At 41.3% G+C, this 22,632-nt stretch overlaps 2 protein-coding genes across 5 annotated transcripts in view; one reads left to right on the top strand and one right to left on the bottom strand.

The window, feature by feature from the left end:
• Positions 1-14,071, top strand: part of LOC129821359 (glutaminase kidney isoform, mitochondrial-like) — a 61,882-nt gene extending 47,811 nt beyond the window's left edge. For 2 of the 4 annotated variants that reach the window (XM_055878961.1, XM_055878960.1), the window contains exons 14-18: positions 1,488-1,580; positions 10,343-10,404; positions 10,640-10,716; positions 10,953-11,016; positions 11,287-14,071. In XM_055878961.1, the coding sequence (XP_055734936.1) occupies positions 1,488-1,580; positions 10,343-10,404; positions 10,640-10,716; positions 10,953-11,016; positions 11,287-11,437 (447 nt within the window). In that variant the 3' untranslated portion in view covers positions 11,438-14,071. Of the gene's footprint in view, positions 1-1,487; positions 1,581-2,258; positions 6,846-10,342; positions 10,405-10,639; positions 10,717-10,952; positions 11,017-11,286 lie in introns of those variants that run through there. The other 2 variants (XM_055878963.1, XM_055878962.1) reach the window with 2 other exon arrangements.
• The window catches only part of LOC129821358 (signal transducer and activator of transcription 1-alpha/beta-like), a 30,096-nt gene continuing 20,625 nt past the window's right edge, over positions 13,162-22,632 (bottom strand). The window contains exons 11-24 of the mRNA XM_055878959.1: positions 22,033-22,092; positions 21,824-21,853; positions 21,643-21,733; positions 20,646-20,687; positions 20,435-20,518; positions 20,139-20,237; positions 19,848-19,983; positions 16,693-16,748; positions 16,512-16,603; positions 16,206-16,345; positions 15,735-15,920; positions 15,406-15,481; positions 15,104-15,186; positions 13,162-14,838 (exon numbers count right to left, since the gene is read on the bottom strand). Of these exons, the coding sequence (XP_055734934.1) occupies positions 15,126-15,186; positions 15,406-15,481; positions 15,735-15,920; positions 16,206-16,345; positions 16,512-16,603; positions 16,693-16,748; positions 19,848-19,983; positions 20,139-20,237; positions 20,435-20,518; positions 20,646-20,687; positions 21,643-21,733; positions 21,824-21,853; positions 22,033-22,092 (1,153 nt within the window). The 3' untranslated portion in view covers positions 13,162-14,838; positions 15,104-15,125. The remainder of the gene's footprint in view (positions 14,839-15,103; positions 15,187-15,405; positions 15,482-15,734; positions 15,921-16,205; positions 16,346-16,511; positions 16,604-16,692; positions 16,749-19,847; positions 19,984-20,138; positions 20,238-20,434; positions 20,519-20,645; positions 20,688-21,642; positions 21,734-21,823; positions 21,854-22,032; positions 22,093-22,632) is intronic.

Below are 22,632 nucleotides of genomic sequence, written 5' to 3'. Positions count from 1 at the left end.
AAAAAATCACAAACAGAAAATGATTTAGAGCCTTTGCTCAGCCAGGCGCTAATGAGTCTCTCTCTGTCCTCACTGAATGAATGACAAATGGATGAATGGGCGATAATTGTGCACTCTACTTCACAATTGAATTCAAAATTAGGCCTAGTTGAACGACAAGGGGGGAGAAGAGGTTGATTTAATTTAGAAAAACAATAGTGCAGTGATGAGTTTATGCCTATTTGTCAGCGTTGGGGCTCATGTTTAAACCAAATCATTTGAATGTGCGCCTTGTGGGTTGATATCATTCTCTTTCATGTTTTACTTTGTAAAAAGAAGCTGTTACTTTTATTTACTATTACTCTGTTGCTAATCACATTTATTGTAAGGGAAATGAAAACATGCTGTTGCAGTAGGCCTTTAGAATAATGCAAAACATGTCCTTGACTCTATCCAAGTTGATGAGTGAGGGGAAGCAAACGATGCCAGTCAGCCTGCACAGCCGGCTCATCAACTATACCGAAACAAATTTCACACGTAATAAGAGTCGGCCTAAAGATAAGATTAAATTGACAATAGTCTGATGAGTGACAATATTATCAGTTGTCAAATTGTACATGAAGAGATGGACGCAGCTTGGAAATGACAGATGCAGGGAAAGGAGCATCACTTTATCAAATCCTCATTCAGAGTCACATGCAGGTCAAACGTTTTGATTTCGATATAGGATCAGAAAGTCATATTCTGCCGTTTATGACAATTACCGTTGTCAAACAAATAAATATTTGCAAATATCACTTTTTACAAGAATGTCTGGGTTGTCCATACTTTCAGCACATGGCCAGTTGTGAGGCAGCATTGCTCTGGCTACTAAGCAAAGACTAGTAACATAATACTTTCAAATATGCTATTGTTTTATACATTTTCTTATTATCACAATGTTTCTTTAAACCTGCAAAAACTCAATTATAATAATTTCGTTCTGATGGATTTCTCTTGAAATAGTGTTTTTTCATTTGTATTTAGACTAGAGTAACATAAGCTAATTCAATTCTTATTTAAAGTAAACGTTTTTTAGTATTCTAATACTACGTAAGACCTTCATAAACACAACCAAATTCTTCTTCTTCTGATAGCATATATGAAATGTGTTTATTAGACTGTTAGAATGCTGATGCGTCATTGGCTGGAATGAGGGTCCAGGTGTTCTCTAGCTGATACTTGTAGGCTGATGTTAACTCTACCTACTCATGTGATCTGGCATTGCCACTAGACCAATGGTTAGCGTCACCGCCTTCAGCACATGACATGTACGGACATGTCCGCACGGGATCGAATCCCAGCCCTACCGCTATTCTGATACACTCTAGAGTTTAGATTTTTAGTCCGAGCTCTCTCTTTCTGTTTCTTTCACCCTCTGTCTCACTCGCTCTCTCTGTCTGTCTTTTTCTCTCTGTGTCTCCCTCCCTCCATCTGAACATGACCCTCTCTCATTCTATGCGTTTCAGGACCTGGTGTCTCTCTTTAACTTCCACAACTACGACAACCTGAGGCACTTTGCCAAGAAGCACGATCCTCGCAGGGAGGGAGGCGACCAGAGGGTGAGTACACATAGAAACAACCATCCCGTCCACACACACGCCTTTACAGACGCACCCAGACGCACCCCTCTTCCATTGTTACCACACCTTCCCAGAATGACAGAATGTGCCTGATTTTAATCGTGCTAAATTGGCTGTAGCCGAGTATCTTAAGGGTTGCTAATGAGAGTTCCTAAAGAGAAATTGTTGCCCTAGTTATTTCGATAGCTACAGTACACTCTAATTTATTGACATTTGGATTATGTTTGTGGATGTTTGATCATTTTAGATATATTTTGGGGAATTTACTTGTTTATCTGGTTTGCCCTTTTGGAGGGGATTGTCATTTAATTTGGTTTAATCTCAAGGTCAGTCAACTTTGGCATGCTTGGTTAAAAAATATTAATGATAGGTTAGGATTGATTTTGAATGATCCTTTCCTTTTGGTCGAATGGTGTTTTAATCAGTATGTTGAGAAGCAGGTGGCATCTCTGTCAGAGAAAACCAGACACACACACACGCCAAACAGTCATAGACACAATAAAGAAAGGCCGACACATTCTCCATTACATAGTTACAAAACTTAACACATTACCAACCACGCATAGATAGTAACACACACACATCCCTAGAGCAGCCGCACTCGTGGCATGTGCAGGCAGACCCGACTAATCTGTTATCCCATGTTGCTTGAAACAGCAGTTTACCTTCGGACCAATGGATTACGAGAGCCTTCAGCAAGAGCTAGCTCTCAAAGACTCTCTGTGGAAAAAGGTGGTGCCCACTGATTGCCACGAGGACAGCTCCACCACTGTAGTCTATAGGATGGAGAGTGTCGGGGAGCGCAACTAGGACCCACTCTCTTCTCCCTTCCTCCCACCTTCTCCTGTCCCCTTTCTACACCCATATATGACTTCATATATTTATATAAATTATCAAGAGGATTATTTATTTCTAGAAGTTTTTTTTTTTTTTTTACATAATGTAATGTCACATTATGTACTGGTGATGAATGATAATTGATCCTACCTGGGTTACTGTAACTTTTTTTTTATTTCTGTGTCTCCGTGGCTGCAATCCAAACGCTTAACAGACACACCCTCAGCCCTCAAATGAAGTGGACACTTCTGATGATATATCATGATGTCTGACGAGTTGACACTTGCGTTGTGAGTTAGGAAGGAATGATTTTTAAATGGACCGCCCTTGCCCGGAAATTCGTCACTCGTTCGTCCCGCAACGATTGTGTTTTCATTCACGGTAGCTTGTGCGTGCTTTATATGCGCTCCAGTCAATTATGAGTGCATGTCTATTTATATTAACTACATAATTATTAATATATGCCTACTGTATCATAGCTAGAAAATTAATTAGCTAACTAACCTGTCTAGCTGGAACTTCTGAAGGGGAATGTTTTATTTCTACAATTTCCAAAAGCTAACCAAACAAAAACATCATTACTTTTACGAGACGTGTTTGTGTAGCACAATTTGTAACTTCTTTACCTTCGTTTTTACTTACACTTGTATGTTGACTCCATATTGACGTTGAGGTTTTAAATTTTGGCTGACTTTTCTTAGCGGATGTACAATCATTGCGAATTGAATTATGGGGTGTTTCAGGCCCCGACGCGAACATAATTGTACACTTGCAAACTCTATGAAAAACGAGGGCTGAGGGGCTTACGTTGCAAACTTCCCTTGCTTGGCTAATCATTTGGACCAACGACAAATATGGCTGTGGGGATTCCCCCAAGGGAATAAGGCGAGGGTAAGTGGAAGAGGGTGTGTCTTTTATGAGTTTGAAATGCATCCCTTGTGTTTTTGGGGTCCCTGCAGAGCTGAGGGAAGCCCTTCCAGCTGCCTGTCTAGAATGTCAGACTTTAGGGGCCTGAAGGGATTGCCTGGCTCAGATTGAGGCTTTGCAAGTAGACTTGATCCATCATTTCATGTGTGCTTCAATATCTACTGACAGGTTTGAAGTCCTGTATCTGTCGAACATGCCAGTGTGGGTATTAGGCCCATTGTAATGTGTTTGTTAACCAAAGCGAGGGAGGTTTTCTCAAACCAAAAGCCAAGGGAAGATGTGGAGTGTTGTGCTTTGACACATATAAATATAATGTATCTCATTGTATTTATATGCGTTGACAGGCTCTTGAGGTTACTACAAGCTTAACTCTGTTGATCTATGTGTGTGGGTGAAGTGGGATTTTTGAAGTAGAGGACACCTTTTGGTAACAGGATATCCTTGCCGGTCCCTCCCGTTTTTTTTCTTTTCTTTTGGTCTTCATTTTTTGAAAACAAGGAACAGTAGCCTTCCTTTGCTTATAGTAGCTAGCTGGCTTTAACCTGGCTAAAAACATAGCAAGCTAGCTAGTCTTTTTAGCTCCCCACATCTCCATGTGAAATAATCCGATTTATCATTTAGAAATATGCCCTGGCAAATGTTCTTCTACTTGCTGGTGTAAGCTAAAACATGATCCCAGTTTGATATACTGCTTGTTTATTCATTCCCATATCAGTTAAAAATAGAACAGCATGTTTTGGTCATGGAGTAAAAAAGCACATGGCTAGCAAGTTGGCTACAGCAGGTTTTACCATTTCACAGTAGCCTGGAATCACTAGTTACTATTTCTAAACAAAATAATGTTTTGAGTGGATTCAGTTGCTGAGATATTTGTTTATCAATGCAAAATAGTCTACTTTGATGAATTGCCTATATATATATATATATATATATATATATATATTATATATTATATATTATATATATATATATATATATAATCAGATCAAGGAACCAAGCAATAATACTGCCCCCACGGCTGCAGAAGTAATGATACTGCATGTCTCAATTTTCAGGTAGTAAAACAGTCCGCCCCTTTTGTGATGAAAAACGACATTGCAACACTCCGATATTTTCGTCTGCATAGAGCTTGTAGTATGCTTTTAGAAGAGCAAACTGAGATTATAACAATAAGGCACTTATCAGGCGTGACACGGAGACGATATCAGTCGGACCATTCTAACTTGCATGCCAGTGCTTTACCTTTCACATACCAGCAACGCATCTCACATGAGACGATTTCTCAACTGCTGTTGAGTGGACCGAAGCTTTTCATCAAGGACGTGAAAGGTGATTCATTCCACCCCCTTTTGTGTGCGCCTTTTTGTATTTGAGTGGTGTGTGTACCGTGTCGATCTAAGCTGTGACGCATGCTGAGGGGACATTGACCCTGGCTCAGACAGACAAGACACCGCACAAACCTTTAGTTTTCATGACATAGCCTAGTGGAATCCTGCTGGATCTATTCCATAGGCAGTTGCAGTATGTATATGTCAGATGGCATATCATGGTTATATAGGTCATACGTATATGTATTGTACAAGTCAGTATACCATTGAAAGTGTGATCACACATTGTTACCAATTATATTTAATCTGTATTATTACTGTGAATTACGCTTAGCTACCCTTAAAGAGGAAGAGGAAACCAGTCCTCTTATCTATACTGTAGCTTAAGAATGCATCATGTTTATTTCCATATGCACTGTACAGTATCTACAGTTTTCCCAAAGACTGTATTTGCCTGACGTGTGTTTTGGGATGATTGTTATCTTGCAGTAAGCTTGATGAAGCTCAACAGCAGCGCAGAACGGCAAGGGAATCAACTTATTTCACAAACGTTGGCCACATTTGCACATGTACGTCAACCAAGGCCGTGGGTGTCCTGCTGCTGGGGCTGTTTTTCTTTCAATGTTTTTATCCAATCATGCTTGAAACTGAACTGTTGAATTGGTATACACTGTATGTTACGCATGGCTTCGTCATGAATGTGCGCTTCTCGTGGGTCCATATAAGTCTATGGGTCCCATACCGGTCAAGGTTGGGGTCAATTTGAATTGAAGTCAATTCAGGAAGTGCTTTAAATGTAAAATTCATAAATGGAAAGAATTTTGAAAGATACATGGCTTCTCCCTTTCAGTTTGTTGGCAAGTTATTGAACGTAGATGCCCTGTTTTTCAATTATTGAATTAGAATTTATTAATTTAATTGGAATTACTGACTTGACCCCACCCTATCCCATATACTTTTAGTTTGTTTTTAGCTTCTTTTAGTATCAGACTTACCTCAAATATATTTTTGTTGTTTTGTCATGTCTGTATGCTTGGACTTCATTTAAAATTGTGATTTGGAACTAGGACTACTATTTCACTAAGGATGTTTTTTTTTTTAAAGTGTAGGCCTTTGAGATGTCAGTCAGTGTGTGGTGCAAAGCATTACAAGTCTCTGTCACTGTGGAGTGAAGCTAGCTCTAGCTAGCCTAGCAGCTAACGTTAACTTGCTTGCTAATGCTAATTTACCAAATAATCAGTTCTGTTAAATCAATCCTATTTATTTGTACTGAAATTGTATCTTTTTTTCTGCTACTCGTATTTTCTGAAACACGTTTGAGTGGGTTTTCTAGTGTCTTGCCCATGTTGACATAATATGGAGAATGCAGGGGCTGAAAGCTTGCAAGACTTAGGAGTTAGGTTGACGTTAAAGGCTACAGGAGGAAGTTATGGGGCTTACTGAACCTTTCTACTCTACTGCAAAATGTGTCTAATAACCCCAATCAAATTTTACACAAGGGTTTTTTTGAATGCCATACCAGTATTTTCATTACAATTTATGATTTTTATGATTTCACAGCAACATGTTTAATGTTTCCCACAATGTCATTATTTTACTATTTCTTTCAAATGGCATATTTTTGTCTGATTTAATAAATGTGTTTGAATCACACATTGATATTTTAAAGTTCATTTTAGTCCTCCTTGCATGTTTATTTTTCTGTTTCATTCCATATCTGTGCCTTGGAGAAAACAGCTGTAGCCCTCCAAGTCTAATACACTATACACACCAGCAGCCTGCACTGTTAACTTATTGAGAATGTGTATCAGTGCATTTAACATGAACTTCTCGTGAGCTCCTCAGATCTTAACCGGATCTACCTGGAATGTTGATTTATTACTCTAACTCAAACTGGTTTTGGTGTCTTGGGCATAAAAGGGTGTTGCTTTCTCCTCATAGTAAAGACACTGACTCTTGGTTTGGATGAAAACACTAGGTATTTGTCTTGTAGAACTTTGTAGTTCTACAAGAGGCCAGTATTGCAAATACAAGCAAAGAGCTTCAGTAGTTGTAATGCTAGACGTGTGTTGCAATGACAGGTGAAGTACTTGTTGAAATCATGTTGCCTTGCTGCCATGTTATAAACCAATAAAGTACTATAACCAACAAATACCTGTTTGTCAAATTACCACAACTGAAACTAAGTGGTTTAGCCCTTTTGTTTTATTAGTTAACAGATTTTGTGATAGCACTTTGTTATATTGTTTCCACTGGTATTCAACTGGTATTCGCTTACTAGGATTACTAGGAAATTATGATATAAATGGGTCGTTTTTGATACCTACTTTCAACACAATTGGTAATTTTGTATCTGGTTTGTACTAAACGGTGCCTAGAGGTTTTAATGAATCTTAAACAATCTGTAACAATCAGTAATTTAATGTGAACTAGTTGGTTATTCTTATGTAATTACCATTTTACCATATAATTCCCAAGTAAATACTGTACCTGATCATGTCTGTGTGATAAATACTTTGAAAGTGCAGTTTCTGTGGCTAGCTTTGACTCTTCTGGTGACAGTTCAATCTGAGCAGGTAAACGAAAGGTGAGGGGGTGGGTGATTTGGGGAGGGGTCTTGTGTGGTATGCAGTGCGGTGCACCCTTTCAGAGTTGATGGACCCAATCAGAAGAGACCCCAGAATGCATTGTGCTTGATCTGTGTGAGCTTGGTCTGTATGCTCGCGCTCCGGTCATTGTTCTGAACCAGTTTTTACTTGGTGAGTTAAGTCAAGCGTGCTCTCTTTGCTGGCAACTGTGTTCCTTGCTGTACTATGTCTGTCTATAGTATGGTTATTGTATTGTATTTCTGTTGTAGCCATTCTTTTTCAGCCTGTCAAGGAACATCCATCACACTTATAACAAACGTGACTGAAAAGTCACTGTTTCGGCTTCAGGGTGATAAGGGGGGTAATAACTACCAAAGTAGTTAAGTTATTTAGTAATAAGTCCAAATTTGCTTCTTTTGAGCCAGTTCTGTTTTAATAGGTTGAATTGTATACACTTTTGTATACAGTCTAGACATGTTTTATGGGAATGTGCTGGACTACCCTTGACATGCTGTGCTCGCTGGTTGTGTGTTGCAATGTGTTCTCACCTACAGTGACCTGTGTCTGTGCAGGGCTGGGCTAATATAGGCTAGATTGGATTCAAACACACATTATAATACCTGTGTGGGGGAGATGTAGTCACTGCCATAGAAATATAAGTAAATTGTGTAATTCTATGGCAGTGGCAATTTTGGTCAAATGCCAATGGTGTTACATATCCCCCATTGGCACAATACTCAGACTGGGCGTGTCTAAGTGACTTGTCCGTGTCTAGCCTCTTAATAGTCAAAAGAATCTCGGTCCAAAACGCCTCCCTGGCCCCATATGAACAGCGTGGTTCAGAGGTTCTCTGCCACACATTGGGTGTGTATACATTTGGGTTTATATCACAACTAGCCTACATAGCCCATGTTTGTTGATGACTGTGGGTTGGAAAAGGATGCCATCTTTTTGTGATAAATAATGCAAGTGACTTCAATGGCTAATTTCTTTGAACGTGGGGGTTATTAGATTCACAGGAATACATCACATAAGATGAAGAAGCAATACTTCAAGCCGCAGCTCCATACTACTTGTCAGACAAAGAACTGATACTGGTTGTTGGGGTGGGATTGGTGTAGGGCGTCCGTGGGTGGCTTTTAACCATTGTATTGGTTTCCCCATGTCTTTCTCAATAGTAGGAAGAAGTTGAGTCCAAATTGGATGTTGGTTAATATATATATTGAATATTATATGAATCCTATACATTTAAAAGGGCCAAATTGGTTGCAATCAATTAGCTTAGTTTCTCAGAGATCAAATTCCATTTTAAGAAAATAATGTTGCAGAAATGCACATTTTATCTGCTTCTAACTACAAAAAATGATTTCAGAACCATCTGAGATGATATGGAATGACTGCTTTGCGCTCTGCTGTCTAACTAGTTATTTTCTGCTACTGAGTTGTGACACTGATCTGCTAAATACCTTTGCTCTACTCTATTCTACTCTGTTCAGTTCTGCCAGCTATGCTACTTACAGCTATGCTGAGTTTTGCACTGCTTTATTCTGTTCTGATTGGTGTTCTACTGTGATGTGGAGCTCCTATATGTTCTGTTTTGGGCAGTTGTCTCTGAACTCTGCAGCATCATCAAAATGATTCTGAGATGTTACAGAAATACTGCACAACTGTTCCTCCCCAAGCAAAAAAAAACATCTAAATTGGTAATAACTCCATATTGTCATTAACTGAGTAATGCATTAATTGATTGGTTTACTGGTTTGTTGTGAATCAAGGGTTTTATGCTTTTGATACCCCAGCACTGTGTTTTTTATTTGATTCAGTCTTTTAATTCACTCCAGTACAGTTGAGTATCTAAAGCATCTAATTCCGATCCAAACAGTAGTTCACATGATTAGACTTTGACGCTTTGAAGCTCTACCCACAATACCACCGCCACCCAAATGGGAAAAACATGAGACCATTTACTGAAGGCAATGTCACTATGCCTTGAGTAATGTTTCAGCACCCTCTAGTGGTTGATTATCAGATTAGATTAGAGAAAGCTACCACAGACCCATAACCTGCAATGCAGCAGAAAAGCCACACATAGTCTGCTAAAGCTTCAAATTAGTAAATGGACCACAAGAGAATAAGCTCGAATTGTATTGTATTCTATTTCTATGCTAGTGCCATAGTGTTACTCCCAATATGTGAATCTCTAACTTTTTATTTCTCCACTCAACTCTTTAGAAAACACTGCCAGAATCCAACCACAGTATCTGGTCTGTAGTTCTGTAGTCAATACTGGTAGCTCCTCAAACATGACTCAAGGCTCCTTAAGAAGTATCTAATTGACTGGGTGGCAGAATAGAGAACCTTGGCTAATAAATCTGTCAATATCCCCTGTTGCCTACAGCTCGAGCCAGGACTCACGGTTTGCCTGGGGCTAGAGAACTCGCTCTTAACTCCTAAATCACTCCTAATACACTCACTACTCACAAACATACCTATTGGTCTTACTAACTGCTCACAGTGGTCTCACTGCACACAAATAGTTAGTTGAATTTAAAAATATATATATATATATATTTTGGGACAATATTAAATATTGACAGCTTTATTAGCCAAGGTTCTCTATTCTGCCACCCAGTTAATAAGATACTTCTTAAGGAGCCGTGAGTCATGTTTTGACAACACTAAAGTTAACAGGTCATATGATCTGTTTTCAATGTCTTAAGGCTTATGATATAGGATGTAGCCTATTTTCATGCTGCCGTTTCTCAAAAGAATGAATAGATGCTATTCAGTCAGTCACAATGAGAGGTGCTTTGGCATAAGGGGGTAAAAAGTACTTCTGGCAAGTCTTACATTGCATTACATTCTACATAATTAATAATACTGCCATTGCCATGTTTTTTTTTGTAAGGCGTTGATTGGGATCCAGAAGTCCTGATTGATGTTTGGCAGATTCCGCTTCTCTTTTAGCTGGTGAAGGACTGTGGTAGGGCACATATCCCCCACCCCATGCGTGTGTGTGTGTTTGCCTGTTTCCACAAACTGCCTTCCTCCTTCTCTCCAGGTCAAGTCTGTCATCAATCTCCTGTTTGCCGCCTACACCGGAGACGTCTCGGCACTAAGGAGGTACAGTACGCAGCTCTCTTACACACAGATGACACACACACTGACAAACACGGATTGAAAAGGACTGTTTAAAAAAAAAAAAAAAACATGTTAAATTCAGAATACTTGAGTAATTATACCTTTGTTCATAATGATCTGTCTTCTTTTGTATCTCTGAATTACTTCTGTCTTCATTCTCTGCCCGTTATCTTCGATCTCTGTGACACTGCTGACCTTTCTGTCGGTGTGTCTGCAGGTTTGCCCTCTCCTCCATGGACATGGAGCAGAGGGACTATGACTCCAGGACGGCTCTACATGTTGCAGCAGCAGAAGGTGCGTCTCACAGCCTCCCTTTCCTGTCACACACGGGGACAAATTGTGTGTGTGTATGTCAGGGTCCTCTGGGAGGGATTGGCAGACTCAGCCCCCTCTGTTTCGTAGGGGTTAATTTGCTGTCCCTTGGCAGCTGCACTGCGTAGTGTGTGACGTCTTTGCTGCAGTGTGTGTGAGAGAGTGCGTGTGTGTGTTTTTTGTTTCTTACGTAACTCCGCCATCTGCTCTACTTTCAGGACATGCAGAGGTGGTGCGCTTCCTCTTAGAGGCGTGCAAGGTGAACCCTGTTCCCAAGGATAGGTAAGCCCACAGAAACTTGTCTGTCTGCCTTTCTTGTGTGTGTGTTTAGGTGTGTTTTTTTTTTTGTGGGTGGACGAGAGACAGTATCATATACTTGAGTGATAGTAAGCGTCTACAATGTACAGTCTACAATACAAGTGTACTCCCACTCCAAAATAACACTTTTGTTTGTACCCTGTCATTTTCACAACAACTAGTGTTAGCTCCCAGAACTATGCCTTTGTAGGCCAGTCTAACCCCAGTCAGTCACGCTCGTTATCTTCCCTATAGGTGGGACAACACTCCAATGGAGGAGGCCTTGCACTTTGGCCATCACGACGTGGTCACCATCCTCCAGGACTATCAAAACAAGTACAACCCACAAGAGATCCCCAAGAAGGTCAAGGAGACGACGGAGAACAACCTAGACGGGCTGCTGTAGTGTCGCCTCGCCAGCCAGCAGGTGGCACCACGCTGCTTTTATATCATCTCTACTATACTAGACTGCTGTTTTTGTGGTGGGATGCGCTTTTTGGAGTGACTTTTGTCGACTTTGTATGACGTCGTATTTCTGAACTGTGTGTTTGATTGAACGTGTGTTTTTTTAATATATTTTTTTATACTCCCTTGTTTTACCGTAAGCTTTTTTTGCTTTACCTTCGTCGTGCGCTTTGCTCCTTTTGCGACCGTGTTGCTTACTTTTGCTGTATCTTTCGTCTCTCTTCCATCACCAAGTATGTGTGGTGTGTTAGGGTCCCAAATCAAAGTGCACAATCTGATTGAATCTTTGTGACAATGGTGCACAATATAAAGTGATATTATTATACATATTCTCCTACATGTAAATTGTATATTTATCTACTGTTGAAAGTTAAGTCATTTCATGATATCAAGGACCAATACTTACTGTAATTTAATGTAATAGATCATCATGCAGTTTGGTCTTCTTCCTGGAGGGCCACAATGTCCAGTAATCTTTGGCCAAATCAGGCACTCTCTATGGAGTGATATGAAGTTGAATCTGAAATGACATTTATGTTGGCACTAAGGTCACTCTGTACCATTCCAGCTACAGTGCTTCTTTTAATGCCTCGTTGGACAGTTAAAATAAACGGTAGGACACGATGAGCCACCACTAGGGTAGAGGCACTATATGGACCTGTAGCCTTCTTAGTCACATGTAAAGGATGCCAGATGTTACCAGACATCCTATGCTTCCACTAGTCCGGGTCAAACTTGTCTTGACTTTTATCAACCCTACTGCATAGGAACTATATGCCCTTCAGCTTTCATTTCAATATCATTTTTCTGTACTTGACTTTGTTTGGGATGAACTCAAGACCCTCTTTTATTTGTATATATTTTTTGTTGTCTGTTCTTTTTCTGTATTTTCTCATTTATAACAGTGGAATTGTACTTCCCTATAGCTAAATACTGTATGTAATGCGCACAACACAGGCGGTTGTCTGTTTATAGAGAGGTAGGTAAATCAGGAACTGCCGACAGAACAGGGGAGTACCTGTGTCCCCATGATAAAACACTAGTCTGACATCACTTGTCTGATGTCATACAGAATACTTTCTATCAAACCAATACAACAGGACTAAAGCCTACAAGTAAACCATCTACCCACTCTTCATCAGAAGCACTTTTCTGAAAGGAGGAAACCAATTGGACATGTTTGTGTAAAAGAGTGGGCTAACGTGTTAAATACATAAACATATGGCAGTTGACATGAATATTGTCCCAAAAAATCCTCTTAGATGTCATATTTTATGAATAAGCGTGTGCCTGTGGCCAGGAATCAATTTTCCCACAGTAGTAGTTAAAATCAGCTGGTGTGTAAAGGACCCTATCACACAATATAAACAAGGCTTAATTCAGGATTAGAATTATAGCATAGTCAAATTCCATTTAATTTCCAAAGAGTCTAAGATGAATGGAAAGTCCTGAATTACTTATTGTATTTGTATGTTATGCTTTGCTACTTGAATATGCACAGTAGCATTGTATCCTGTATTATTGACAGGTGCAAAAACAGTTGGTTGATTTAGTGTGTCAGTTTTGTGCATAGCCACTCATGAGGTCCAATATGAATGTCAAATCCATCCAGTTGAATGACGCACAGTATGACATGAGCGATACCAAAAACTTAACCACTTGCAATCAATTTACAACTCGTGTTTATCTTTTAAATTGTTAACGTGAATGTTAAGACCGCATGAAGCAATACAATACAATAGATCAAATTATAAATGAACAACAGTGGTAGTATTTTCCCCCATAAGACCTATGTAGCATAAAGAACAGCTTCATTGACACAATGGAGAATAACCTTACGCAACGTTCTATTCCAGATAGATAATGAATACACAGATGGAATATCAAGTGGATTGGAAAACCCTGTCCTCTATGTACATAACATCTCTACCACTACTTGTTGGTCTCTGTAAGGCAACGTGACCGGGTTTCAGCAACTCCCCAGATCTGTCTGAGACGGTGACATTGTGTATAGGAAAATGTTCAAATGAAAGCCAAAGAATGAGAACGATAACAACATGTTGCCACAGAAATTCAACCTCATTCACCACTCCCAGTAGTCTGGGAAACACAAGACTTGAACCCTCCAACCAATCACCATAACGCTGTCGTATCCGTGACATACAGGAGAAGGTCTCAAAATCAGACATTGGTTTTGCTATTGTTATACTATGCCTGTTGTAATGGATTGGTGATTCAGTGAAAGGTAACCTTGCCTGTGACCTGATAACTTGTCAGCTGCCTAGGCTTTAGCTCAGAGGGCGAACACAATATTGAGGCTTGCAGGAGACCGGAGTTTGAACCCATGTAGATCATATGGACAGATGGTTCAAGTCAGGTGTCACCAGTAAATGCAGACCAGTCTAAAGTTCCAACTAAAGACAGTTCTGAATGTATTGCTAAACACGAATGTCCTTTTCTGTTCATATTTTAGGGCATACTTGATGTGCAAATGTGCGATTGCTCCTGGCAGTGGAATATATACACACATATGATATATTTATTTTAATAAACAAGGTTAAATAAATCAAAGCTATTCAGGCATGTGTGAGCCCTCTTCTTTGTCCTTAAATTAAACAGTGAAGTCCAAACATTTACCATTCATTTCTATTGGGCACAAAATAATCAAACAACCAAAACAAACAGCAAACGCATACAAGTGTGAAGAGTCACAAGCTTGGAATCATTGCGTGCTAGAATTATGGGACCAAATTCTAAACTTGACTACTTAAATTCACGTAAGGGAATTTGTCACATTAACTTTTGGTCCCCTAAAATGAAGGGACTGTGCAAAAAGAGCTGTAATTTCTAAACGGTTCCCTCGATATGTATGAAAATACCCTCAAATTAAAGCTGACAGACTGAACTTTAATCTCATTGTATCATTTCAAACCCATGGTGCTGGAGTACAGAGCCAAAACAACAAAAATGTGTCAAATGTCTCAATACTTTTGAAGCTCACTGTATAACAGCTTAACCATTTCACCTTAAGTTATTACACACTACATATGCATTCACAAAATATTATCCTGTCACACAAGAATGACATTCCTTAATACAAACAGCTGGACTTGAAGCCCCAAAATCTCATGCATGTACATTAAAATGACAGACTACATATGTATACAGTTTTAGTTGTATTTACAAAGGAAACCCAACAAATCTCAACTTAATCAACATCCTTTTTCTGGGATGTCTTCAGATCAGTTCGGTGCAGGGGGGTAACATGTTTTCCAAGGGGCGCTGCCTGAAGAGGGCAGGTTAGTTTGGGAAAGCTTTGCACATCTGTAGGGAGAGGGACATCTGTAGGGAGAGGGACAACACCAGAATCAAGGACAGTAATGGGCTGCATCTCAATAGTGGAATGCTGCACTTTTGTGATTGCATTGAGTGTGTACTGTCACATTGTAAAAATGCATGGATTATCCCTACCCTTGCATGAAAGGTTTGAAAATACATGCTCTAGCTATGATGCTAGTCCAGCTGTTTTAGGATGATTAGACATGTGTTCTGTCTGGCTCTAGCCTACCACCTCAGTGTGCGGCTCTGCTGTCTGGCTGAAACCTACCACAGTATCAATCTCAGCAGGGTTAATAATCCTGGTCAGCTTCAGGACTCATGGGCATCATGGTGTCCTGTAGTCTGGAGTGGCTGAGGAGAAACCCAACCAGCAGAAAATATCAACTTTAGACGTGAATAACTCAAATCAATAAAACTCAAATCTAGAGGTAATTTGGCATTTACTGTACCTTGGTGTTATCATTATTTATTTACACTTTCATTGTACTTTGGGCTAGGTGGGTGATCTAAAACCAATGAAAGCCTATATGAAAACACTAGAAGGTGTTTCATAACAAGAATCACACTTACAATTCAGACACAGAGATAAGCTTCCTCTTAACGTAGCCAGCATCAGACTCACTCTCCAACTCCATTGGCTCAGCGGCTGGGAAGGTCGAAGGTTATACACGTTTAGGGATCATAAATCAGAACCAAGACATTACCAGTGGCCAGTATTTCAAATGGGAAAAATTGTGGCACAACAAAATATGAAAAAGTAGGCCTCAGTATGCAGTGAATGTTGTGTATAAATAGCTTTGACTGGAATTGGAAGTCCACAACCCCATTTTGACCTTTTTAACTACTCAATCTTTCCTCAAAATATATACACGTTTGGGCTGCGGTCGAGTGTTAGTTACCTTCTGTGGGGCGGATGTAGTAGCGCGCTAAGGCGCTGTCTTTGGGGATCCTGGGGTAGAGGTAGACCAGAGGGTTCTCAGGGATGTTCTCGGCAGCCATCACCTTGTAGTTGTGGAGGATGTCAGGGAAGGAGACGGCGGCCAGCTTCTTCTTAGTGTAGGGCTCCACCGTGTGGAAATGGACATCTGCATGTTCATAGTTATATATAAATGAACGCACAGAATGTGATAAGCCAATGTGTTCGCAGTCAGATTACCTGGTCAAATAATACAAACGGAAACCCATCTACAAGGAGAGACAGACGGACACACATTCATAATGTGTAAAAGAAACAGCAAACACATGTTTTGTCTGTCTGTGCATGGGTATGTATGTATAGGCCATCATTGTAAATAATATTTCGTTCTTAACTGACTTGCCTACTTAAATATAGGTTAAATAAATGTTACAGAATAGCTACAAACACACACCGCCATTGGAGTGTTCCACCCAGGTAAAGGTGACGGCTCCCTCCCGGCTGCTCTCGCTGAAACGCAGCAGGAAAGTCCCAGGCTCCTTGTCCTTCAGCAGGGCCTTCTCTCTCTCCTTACTGACAAAGCCCATGATACACCTACATCCCAGACATTCAATGGATTATTGCACAATAAAGTCCCTTTTCACAAAACGCAATGTAGACCTAGGCTTCAGAAAGGCATACTGAAGAAATGCGAGTTTGAGCGATGTGTTGCTGAGGTACTCTAGACGTATTCAGACAATGTGAAAATCAAAGCTCTTACCCGTCATTCCACAAACACAGGAGGTGTCTCTTGATCAGGTCCAAGATTCCATCGATCCACAGCCAGAAGGGAAAGCTCCTCTCATTCACATTCTGCTCAGGCAAAGACGCACTTACTACACAGCTCATAGTAAAACACACAGGGGTTGGCAAAAACGCCAAACTTAAGGTGTGATGCTCACCTTGCAGAATTTGGTCCAGGGGATGAGCCCATTGGGATTTCCTACAGCCTCTCGACCTGTCACAGGAGCGTCCTAGTATTATTGGTTCACTTAAATGGAATGACCTTAGCTTACACTTATGAGCATTACATGGACACATGTCATAAGCTGTTTACATTTACATAACACCGGACATTTTTTGTCATTTAGCAGATGCTCTTATCCAGAGCGACTTACAGTTAGCGCATTCATCTTAAGTTAGCTCGGTGGATCACAGCGGCCGGAGCTTGGACTGGATTGAGCGGGAGGGCCAAGAGACCAGAGGCGGCAGAACGGAGTGCTCGTGTTGGGGTGAAGGGTTTGAGAATAGCCTGAAAGTAAGGAGGGCAGTTCCTTTTGCTGCGCCATAGGCAAGCACCATGGTCTTGTAGTGGATACGAGTTTCGACTGGAAGGCATCGGAGTGTGCGAAGGAGCGGGGTGACATTGGAGAACTTGGGAAGGTTGAAAACCAGGCGGGCTGCAGCGTTCTGGATCAGTTGCAGGGGTTTGATGGCAGGAGATGACAATTGCCTGGATTAGGTTGCGATTGAGGTGGTGGGCCAACATCCAAGCTGAGATATCTGTCAGGCACGCAGAGATGCGTGTCGCCACCTGGGTGTCAGAAGGGGGGGAGAAAAGTAGTGGAGTGTCATCCGCATAGCAATGATGTGACTTGGTGTATAGGAGAAGAAGAGAGGGCCTAGAACCGAGCCCTGGGGGACACCAGTAGTGAGAGTACGTGGTGCAGACACAGATCCTCTCCATGTCACCTGGTAGGAGCTGCCTGACAGGTAGGATGCAATCCAATAGTGTGCAGAGCCTGAGACGCCCAGCCCTGAAAGGGTGGAGAGGAGGATCGGATGGTTCACGGTGTCGAAGACAGCGGATAGATCTAGGAGGATGAGAACGAGTCAGCTTTGCCAGTGCGGAGAGCCTCCGTGACAAAGAGAAGAGTGGTCTCAGTTGAGTGACCCGTCTTGAAGCCTGACTGGTTAGGGTAAAGAAGATTGATCAACTCTTTCAGAACAGAGACAGCACACTAAAGTGTTTGGGAAAGAAAAGAAAGAAGGGATACAGGTCTATCGTTTTTTTTTTTTTACGTCGGGGGGGGGGGGGGGGGGGGGGGGGTCGAGTGTTGGTTTGAGGGGAACGACTCGGGTCATGGAACGACTCGGGTCATTTTGATGTCAGAGGGGACGCAGCCAGTGGTCATAGATGAGTGGAGGAGGGAAGTGAGGAATGTTGATGTTCCTTTTTTAAATGGTGAATAGATCTTAAGCAACAATTGCATTGTTAGCCATTATCTAAGATTACATAGCTAAATCAATTGGCCAGCTAAACTCACTTGCCAGACATAAGTGTCAAGAAAAACTATTGTCCATCTCACCTACAGTTGAAGTCAGAAGTTTACATACACCTCAGCCAAATACATTTAAAACTCAGTTTCACAATTCCTGACAGTCAATCCTAGTAAAAATTCCCTGTCTTAGGTCAGTTAGGATCACCACTTTATTAAAGAATGTGAAAGGTCAGAATAATAGCAGAGATAACGATTTATTTCAGGTTTTATTTCTTTAGTCACATTCCCAGTGGGGCAGAAGTTTACACACTCAATTAGTATTTGGTAGTATTGCCTTTAAATTGTTTAACTTGGGTCAAACATTTCCGGTAGCCTTCCACAAGCTTCCCACAATAAGTTGGGTGAATTTTGTCCCATTCCTCCTGACAGAGCTGGTTTAACTGAGTCAGGTTTGTAGGCCTCCTTGCTCACACACGCTTTTGTCAGTTCTGCCCACAAATTTTCTATGGGATTGAGGTCAGGGCTTTGTGATGGCCACGCCAATACCTTGACTTTGTTGTCCTTAAGCCATTGTGCCACAACTTTGGAAGTATGCTTGGGGTCATTCTACATTTGGAAGACCCATTTGCGACCAAGCTTTAACTTCCTGACTGATGTCTTGAGATGTTGCTTCAATATATCCACATAATTTTCCTCCCTCATGATACCATCTACTTTGTGAAGTGCACCAGTCCCTCCTGAAGCAAAGCACACCCACAACATGATGCTGCCACCCCCATGCTTCACGATTGGGATGGTGTTCTTCGGTTTGCAAGCCTCCCCCTTTTTCCTCCTGACATAACGATGGTCATTATGGCCAAACAGTTCTATTTTTGTTTCATCATACCAGAGGACATTGCTCCAAAAAAGTACCATCTTTGTCCCCATGTGCAGTTGCAAACCGTAGTCTGGCTTTTTAATGGCGGTTTTGGAGCAGTGGCTTCTTCGTTGCGGAGCGGCCTTTCAGGTTATGTCGATATAGGATTCGTTTCACTGTGGATATAGATACTTTTGTACCGGTTTCCTCCAGCATCTTCACAAGGTCCTTGGCTGTTGTTCTGCGATTGATATTCACTTTTCGCACCAAAGTACGTTCATCTCTAGGAGACAGAACGCGTCTCCTTCCTGAGCGGTATGATGACTGCGTGGTCTCATGGTGTTTATACTTGCGTTCTATTGTTTGTACAGATGAACATGGTACCTTCAGGCGTTTGGAAATTGCTCCCAACGACGAACCAGACTTGTGGAGGCCCACAATTTTTTTCTGGGGTCTTGGCTGATTTCTTTAGATTTCCCCATGATGTTATGCAAAGAAGCACTGAGTTGGAAGGTAGGCCTTGAAATACATCCACAGGGACACCTACAATTGACTCAAATGATGTCAATTAGCCTATCAGAAGCTTCTAAAACCCTGACATCATTTTAGGGAATTTTCCAAGCTGTTTAAAGGCACAATCAACTTAGTGAATGTAAACTTCTGACCCACTGGAATTGTGATACAGTGAATTATAAGTGAAATAATCTGTCTGTAAACAATTGTTGCAAAAATGACTTGTGTCATGCACTAAGTAGATGTCCTAACCGACATGCCAAAACTATAGTTTGTTTAGAAGAAATTTGTGGAGTGGTTGAAAAACGAGTTTTAATGACTCCAACCTAAGTGTATGTAAACTTCCGACTTCAAATGTATGTCTAACCAACTAGCGCTCCTTTATATCACAGACGGCTTTGCGGTGGATGGGTCGTGGCACAAAACCCCTTCTAGTCACAATATGAACTCCCTCTCCCAGACTCACCCAGGAGCTTGTCTCCCAGCATGCCCAGCTGCTCGTCATTGAGGCCTCGTTTGGTTATGGAGGAGAACTGCCAACTCAGCACCTTCGACAACTGGCTCCAGGTGGCCTGGGGAGGGCTCAGGAAGAACGACAGATTCTGAAGGAGGAAAGAGAGGGACAGAGATGATCAGCTGAGCTGGGTTGGAACAAACGCCTGCACACCCAGTAGCTCTTCAGAAATTGGCAGCCCATGGATCACATGTTGGAAGAAAGCAGGAAAGGAAATATTTTGTGAGGTGAGGGGTTGGGTACCTTGGACTCACTGGTCAGCATGTTGTACCACATGACAGAGGCCCAGGCGCTGGGCAGCTGGCTAATGTTGGAGATGACCACAATGGGCAGGGACGTCGTCTGGACACACACACACACACACACACACACACACACACACACACACACACACACACACACACACACACACACACAGAAGGGAAAAGGGACATCAGTAGACAGTAAGGTACCTTGGTATGTACTACTTAGAAACATTGCTACCCTGACTGTATACCATGTTTAGTAAAAGCATCCTCAAACTAGAATGTTGTTCTCACCTCCAGGTTGACCTGGAGTCCTGGCTGAGTGAGTTGTGTCTCAAAGCTGATGGAGTGGAGCTCCTCTGTCACTATGAGAGGACCCTGAGTGGACACACACAGGTTTTCTTTTGACAACGATGATAAGCTATTTAAGACTGTAGCTTAGCTTAGATACAGCATTACCACACGTATAATGATTCAAATGAAAATAATTGTTACATTTCCTTACGTCGTTTGTTCTGTTGCCTGTAACCTTTTGCTCCTTTAGTTGCTGGGGAAGAAAATAATTGGAGTTGAGATGCCACCTGCAGCACACAAATATCGGTATGACATTTACAGTATACTGTACACTGGGTGTACAAAACATTATGAACACCTGTTCTTTCCATTACATCGACTGACCTGGTGAATACAGGTGAAAGCGATGATCCCTTATTGATGTCACTTGTTAAATCCACTTCAAATCAGTGTAGATGAATTAGGAGGAGACAGGTTAAAGAAGTGTTTTTAAGCCTTGAGACAATTGAGCCATGGATTGTGTGTATGTGCCATTCAGAGGGTAAATGGAAGGTGAATGGGCAAGCCAAACGTGTTAAGTGCCTTTGAACGGGATATGGTAGTAGGTGCCAGGCGCACCGGTTTGTGTCAAGAACTGCAACGCTGCTGAATTTCACGCTCAACATTTTCTTGTGTATCTAGAATGGTCCAACGCCCAAAGGACATCCAGCCAACTTGACACAACTGTGGGAAGCATTGGAGTCAACATGGGCCATCATCCCTGTGGAATGCTTTCGACACCCTGTAGAGTCCATACCCAGACGAATTGAGTCTTTTCTGAGGGTAAAAGGGCGGGGGGAGGCATCTCAATATTAAAAAGGTGTTCTTAATGTTTTGTACACTCAGTGTATATCGCTGTGACCAGTGGTAGGTACAGTATTAGGGGACTCCAAACCGAGTCGCCTGACCCCAAGGCAAGAAACGCTTACCACAACTCACTCTCTTAGGAGAGTTCGTAACAGACTAACAATTTGGCCAGACAATTTTTTTCAGTCAGAGCGTCTGGATTATGGAGCACCCTGCCAACCAGTGTGACCGAGTGCAGTACCTTTGAAAGCTTCAAGGCAAACCTGAAAATGTGGCTAAAGGCAAACCAGTCATGTGAACATTAAGACATTCTGACTCTTAAAGTGCCAGCTACTGTAGGACCAAGGGAATTCAATTCATACCAGGTGTCTGAATTCTGCCGCCAAGCTTCCATTGGACTCCTCCATGTTCATAACCTTAGAATTAGTTCCAAAGATGCTGAATTTCCGGAACCTGGACAATGACATCAATTTAGAGGAAATGTAATCACTTCGAGGCTTTTTCAGGTATAGGTTGTAAAATGAAGAGCAAATGAATTCCTACCCTCTCACTGTATTCCTCTCAGTCACGTCCCTAAAGAAAGACAACCCACATCAATGACTCAAGCTTTGACTCTTGTCATTGATAAAATAGAATTAATTACTTCTGAACGTGCGGTGTCATCTTAATACAGGGCCTTCGAGGTAAAAGGTTACAGAATCAAGTATACTCTCAGGGCAGGTCACTTCTATAACACACACACATTCACTTACTTGTCAAACAGAGCTTTGACTTTGAACTGGTAGTTGAACTCCTGAAGCTTCACCAGCAGTCTGGGGATAACATTGTTAAAATAAGGTTGTTCAGGTTTGCAGGCTTTTGCTCCAGCCCTGCTATTGAATTGGATTGAATTTATTTTGACATATACAACTAAATGCACAATGTGGACCCAGAGGATATCACGTGAAAGTATTAATTAAAAATGGATGTTCCCAAAGTGGCCCTCGATGGTAAAAACAATAACACATATAATGATTAAAAGACAAGACAAAATAACCATAAATACATTCATTTATATTGACATCCTAAAAATTGCCGCTATTCCACTGCACTTCTCCCGAAAATTAAACAAATAATAATAAATCAACCATATTCATTTCACATTAAAACAATCTATTAATTGCACATCGTATTTATCCTTCAAATAAATACGCTTGACCAGCAGTAGGGGGCCACAGGGGCAGTGGAGTGGTTTCCCTTTGCCTGCTTTTTAAAAGCTATTTTTACTTTTTCTTTGCTTGATCTCCAGCATGCCCACCTTGTGGGAACTCCTGTACCAATATGTGGGTCCTAAAGGGGACATTCAGCATACC

This window comes from Salvelinus fontinalis, chromosome 23 (assembly GCF_029448725.1).
Source record: "Salvelinus fontinalis isolate EN_2023a chromosome 23, ASM2944872v1, whole genome shotgun sequence".
Classification (NCBI taxonomy): Eukaryota; Metazoa; Chordata; class Actinopteri; order Salmoniformes; family Salmonidae; genus Salvelinus; species Salvelinus fontinalis.
This window is presented reverse-complemented; position numbering and strand designations above follow the sequence as displayed.